The sequence below is a fragment of the Xenopus tropicalis genome, chromosome 3, assembly GCF_000004195.4.
Source record: "Xenopus tropicalis strain Nigerian chromosome 3, UCB_Xtro_10.0, whole genome shotgun sequence".
Taxonomy (NCBI): Eukaryota; Metazoa; Chordata; class Amphibia; order Anura; family Pipidae; genus Xenopus; species Xenopus tropicalis.
The window spans coordinates 21114039-21120038 of NC_030679.2; the positions used below are offsets into that span (position 1 = coordinate 21114039).

General features: G+C 38.3%; 1 protein-coding gene across 1 annotated transcript in view; it reads right to left on the minus strand.

The window, feature by feature from the left end:
• Positions 1 to 5246, minus strand: part of slc6a7 (solute carrier family 6 member 7) — a 49441-nt gene extending 44195 nt beyond the window's left edge. The window contains exon 1 of the mRNA XM_002940085.5: positions 4953 to 5246. Within this exon, the coding sequence (XP_002940131.3) occupies positions 4953 to 4985 (33 nt within the window). The 5' untranslated portion in view covers positions 4986 to 5246. The remainder of the gene's footprint in view (positions 1 to 4952) is intronic.
• Between the last annotated feature and the right edge of the window lie 754 nt (positions 5247 to 6000).

Below are 6000 nucleotides of genomic sequence, written 5' to 3' on the forward strand. Positions count from 1 at the left end.
GAGTATAAGCCTAGGGTGGGAAATACAGCTGCTACTGCTAAGTTTTAATAATCAAAATAAATACCAATAAAATGACATTAATTGAGGCATCAGTGGGGTATATGTTTTCAATATTTATTTAAAAGAAAAACAGTAAACTAGCAGTAAACTAGCGTAAACTCAGCGGAGAAGAGGGTCAACAAAAACAATATGAGTACTACCCCACGCTCATTGCACATTGGCAAACTGGCAGCAGACCCAGTCCCGGAGGGATGTAAGGAGAAATAAGTATTGCTAGTGGGAGCCTAGGCCAGGGCACTGGAGGGTCTGGTTGCAGGTGGCCTAATTTGCTAAATATCAAAACAAAAATGACTTACACCCAAATTATAACCAATTAAGAAAATAAACAGAAAGTTACAAAAACATATACAGGGCTTTATAAATCATTAAATCATACCAAGTTAATCATAAGGTCCGGGTGTAAAAACCCCAAACCTAACACCAATGCTGGAATCAAAGCAAACGCCCATGAAGTTAATGAAAGTCAAGTCCACTCACCGAAGTCCCAAAGTGGTCCGGGTGCTCAGGGCCCCGAACCCGTAGCCAAGGGGAAAAATTCTGTATATACGCAAAAGGAAGCTCCAAGCACTCCGAGCTCCAAAGATTAAAAATACATCTTTATTGATCCATTAAAATGCGAATGCCTAATTTGCACACAACAAGGAGAGAGGGTGCTAGTCTAGAGGGACCCATGGCACCCGACTCGAGTATAAGACGAGGGTGACTTTTTCAGCACATTTTGGGTGCTGAAAAACTAGGCTTATACTCGAGTATATACAGTAAGCTGATAGTGTGCATAGAGGCTGCCTAATAGCCAATCTGAGCCCTTATTTGGCACCTCCATGAACGTTTATGGTGCTTGTGTTGCTCTCCAAGTCTTTTTACATTTGACTGTGGCTCACGATTAAGAAAGGTTGGGGATCCCTGTTCTATGTTATACTGCTGCACTTCCTATACCAAAGGTATATAAATGGAGCTTACTAATGCCATCAGTTAGAATATGTGCTTAGCAATGTGTCACATGACTGAAATGTGTGTATTATAAAATATAACATGCCCTTGTTGTAAAATATAAGGGTGTCTAAGAAACAAAAGTCACCTCAGAGTTCCATGACATGTTCAAAAGGACCCAGACTGCATTGATTTTGTTTATAAACTCCATATACACAATACTATAGGGCAGTAGATGCCAATGTTGTGTTGTTAGGCTGAGATTTGAAGAAAAACTCTATTTGCTATCCTAGGTAACCCTGAAAGCCCAGCTAAAAGGTCACGTTGTGTGAGATTTTGGGTGAACAATATATTTACTTCCCTAGATATTATTGTATGAATGACTGATACATAAATGACAATGATTGGTCCACCAAGGGTGGCTTAAACCAAAAAAGCCTGAAAACCACCTCAATAGGGGTAATTGGCCACATATATTACAGTCTATTCATGGCTTTTTTATATTGTAAAACTTGAAAATTAAGTGGGCCATATGCTAAAATAAACAGACAATTTGATGCTATTTTATAGACATTTATAATGTCCAGGAATCCTATATATTAGGGCTTATTATATTGTGTCTCTATATGGGTGCTTTCTATGAAAATTGTAGCATCTTGCCCATCCACGTGACCATTTCAGTCTGATTCATGAATGTTTTGAGCTCCAGAGACTTTATTTCATTTGATCCGACACGTTAATTTGACTAAGGCATTCCTGCACAGATGCAAAGGAAAGAAATAGTATTTGGTCTTGATTGCAGACGGAACTGTTTACAGATTTGAGTGCCCTTGTGTTTACTAGGAAATAGAACACTATATACAGTTGCTATGACAACAACAAACCAATAACACGGATTCCTATTCCTTTTGTTTGCCTTCAAAATGCAATTAAATCTATAATACAAGATCATAAGGGAAATTTAAACTGAGGTTTATAAGAGGGGAGAATACAATTAATTACATTTGAATGAATTAATTAAATTTAGTCATATTTTGTTCTTTTCCGTTCTTAATAATTAGCATTATTCAATATTCTGTTGGTGCAGAGGCCTCCTGAGGGCAACTGGTTCATAGGAAACATAACCTTTGGGGTTTCCTTGGATAAACTTCCCCTTTAATTCTACAGCACCTTGGGGGTTCTCCTCTGGAGAAAACACAACACTGATCTGGCACATCTGCCATTACTGTAAAATCCCAGTACAGGTATGGCACCTGTTATCAAGAATGCTTAGGACCTGGGGATATCTGGATATGGGGTCTTTCCATAATTTGGATCCCTATACCTTAAGTCTACTAAAAAAAAACATTTAAACATTAAATCAACCCAATAGGATTGTTCTGTCTGCAATAAGGATTAATTATATCTTAGTTGGGATCACGTACAAGATACTTGTTTCATAATTATAAAAAATAGGAAATATGTTTAAAAATTTTGAATTATTTGATAAAAATAGAGTCTATGGGAGATGATGACCTTCCCGTAATTCAGTGTTTTCTGGATAACGGGTTTTTGGATAACGGATCCCATACCTATATCATGCCCCATATTTTCTCACTCAAAAAGAGGCATCAAAATGTGTGAAATCACTTCTTGTTAATGCCAAAATGAACCACATAAAAAAACTCTTTCAAGTAAGGTATATTATTACTAATTTTGGAGAATACATCTGATAAGAAAAGAAATATGGTAGCACTGAAAAATATGGACTGATTCCTGCATATGCTCCTGTCTGAAGGGAGTTGAATATAACCCCTATTATAAATAAGCCTCTATCCTATGATTTTACCCAAGATATCTGCAAAAATCTACTTTTAGCATGCTCTGTCAGTCTTATCATTAGAAATCAAACCATTGTTTGCTGAATATCAATTCCAAACATTTGATGCCAGATATGGGAATGCGTCCAGCAATAGCGGGAGCGTTCCATACACTGGGTGATAGATGACAAATTGCACAAGAAAGCTCAGAATGAGATGAAATAAAGAAGGATGACAGTGATCACTGGTCTAATGAAGACACATAAACTAAACCTCCCCCAAGGCACTGAACTCGCTGCAGTTTTTCATCCATAAGCCAAAACCTTTAAGCCTTTTCCTTAATGTATTTGTTAAGCAGCAGACACACAGTCAGGCCTGTTCTGCTTGGTAGCGCCATTCTATATACTGTATAAATGCATTATAGCACCAACTGCAAATTAAAACCTTTCGTTCAATGCCCCGTGCATCTTTATACACTTTTAATAACATTGGCATCAAGCAGGCCTGAACCTGTGGAATCTGTGGATTTTGGCTAGTGCCAGAGGGGCTGCTGTAAGATGCGACAGTCACTATTTATTGGGCTGGTGGGGGCTGTTTTGGTCACTGTGTACTTGAAATGCCAGAGCCTATTTTGAATCCCAATCTGGACCTGGAATCAAGCTTAATTTTTACCGGCCAGGTGGCAACCCTTCCTGCATTTCTCCATCTGTTATTTACCTACAGTTCAGAAAATGTATTGCTAGAAGAGGATGTTTAAAGTTTTAGTTCAACAACAGCTGGAGACTACAGGTAAGGTATCATTGATAAACTGTAACTATCTCACCTTACTATATACACTATTCCATAGGTACAGCCATTCCTGTCATCATCTTGCCTTACTATACATACTACCCATCAGTAACCACCCCTTCCCCTGACAGCATCTTTACTTTGCTATATGTACTGGCCCACAGTTATAATTCCTTCCCCTGACACCACTGTGCTTTGCTTAGATAGCACCACAAGTGTATAGAGTGCTTTACAATACAAACAGGGGTACAGTGATTACTGAGGAGAGCTATATGCTACTCTACAGGTATATTCATGTTCAGAAAAAAAAATTGGGGGGGCTTAAATGGGTTACTTTACTTTCCCTTAAGCTGGGCCCAGGTTTGCATTGCCTCCTTCCTGCACCATAAAACACTTCTGGGTTTAATAACAGTCGGCGAAATTTAACGATGAAGGAACAGGTTCATTTGAAACTTGATTTATAAAGTCTTGCTGCCAGAGCAATAGACAAATCAAAAATAATTCTACAATAATTACAGGATCAGCATCTGACCAGAGAGATATTTTGGCTAATGATACTAAGTCAATAGAAAAGTGTGTGACCCAAATATATATAAATCTGCAACAAACTAAACTGTCAGTATTTGCAGATCTTTATTAAAGAGAATAGAAATGCAGCCACAACCCACCCTCTATCAGTCCAAAAGCTTCCACCCCTGTCAACTAGGTGAACTACAAAATTAAACCTTCTTTTTGAGAGATTTGTCTATGTTTGTGTATATGCGTGTGGGAATGTGTAAGATTGTGGGTTTGTATATGAGTGTGACTGTTCCTTGTGCGCAGGTTTTCATGTATATGTGTTCATGCATGCATGTGTAATAATATGTGAATGTTTGTGAGTTCATGTATTTTTTTCACATATTGCATTCCAAGCTGTATAATTCATGTCCACTGTCTTCTGTTGCATGTGAGTTAGTATATAAATGCAAGTGTGTTTATTTGTGTGAGATATGAGATACATCCTTTATGTGGAAAGGCATTTGTGTATGAATGTTTCATATATATGTGATTATTATATGTATTACATGTATGTGATTATCAGTACATGTTTATTCACATGTATGTTATTCTTATCTGTGTGATGTTAATGTTGGTGAGTGTGTGTTTCTCACATCTTAATTCCCATTTATACACTTACATCAAGGCTGTTCTGTTGTATCACTAATTAACAATGTACAATAATTTATTTCCTTCTTCCTATCCCCCTATGTCATTGCTCATCACACATGCATGGGTATCACACTTGCTTCCTTGTTTCATTATATACAGAGCGATGCAGTGATGCTCTAACAACCCCCAGGCTTGTGTTTAGCATTAGACGGAACAGATCCTTACCTGCTTCAGATGGTGCTCCTGGTACCTCTTCATCCTGTTGCTCTTGGCTTCTCCCCTCTCTCTCTCTCTGTCTCCCTGTAATTCACAGCCCAGCGCCTGGGAGATCTCAGTGCCGGGGAGATGATCTCGCTCCCTGCTCCTTCCTTCTCCTCTGTCTCTCCCTGTCTCACACTCAGGTGATTGGCACACAGTAGGGATGAGCTTGTGCTATTAACCCTTCTTGAAAAAGGGAGATTAGATAGAGGCCTGCGTATATATAACAAGACTCATCTTAGGGGTCTCAGTGCACAAATAGCCAGACTCGCTTATGTACTGATGCTCAGAGACACACATATTGCTCCCAGATCCAAGAGGCATGTGTAGCATCTCATCAGCAGAAAACACACAAAGAACATATATAGTGTACTTTTATTTATGGATTTGGTGCCTCCCATATTCATAAGATTTGGCTTAACACAAAAAATTGGGAATTCTATTGTACTAAAAGCTCACTTGCATGTGCAAATTTGAGCAAAGTCCCTCCAAAATATGTATCACCCAAATTAAAATGTATCAGTCTAAGGCTATGTACACCTGGCTTTGAGACACACTTACAAACACATATAAGCACATACAAGCACAAACTCATGCAAATACACATCTTTGGTCACAATTTTTCACAGCCACAATATTAATTTGAACATATGACTATATCAACATTACAATGGTCCCAAATTAGGAGACCCCACAGTTTTCATGTAAGCCTTCTGGTTCATCCCAGTGTTCTCCTCACCCTGAGGTCTATTCATGACAATTTAATCACTAGTGCTGAACAAGGTACCCGGGTGATTACAAGGGAATTATAATCCCTCAAATATAACTATAACAAGGAGCCTGGATACTCATTGTGGCCCCAAATGTATGTGCATGAGTATTAGCACCAAGGAAATCATATCAGTAAGTGCAGATATTGCTTTGTAGTCTCCAGTATATGTGAATGTAATTTGTAACTCCCAGACCTTTATCTTTTTTTATGAAAATCTTCTATAGATGAATGATACAACACTCT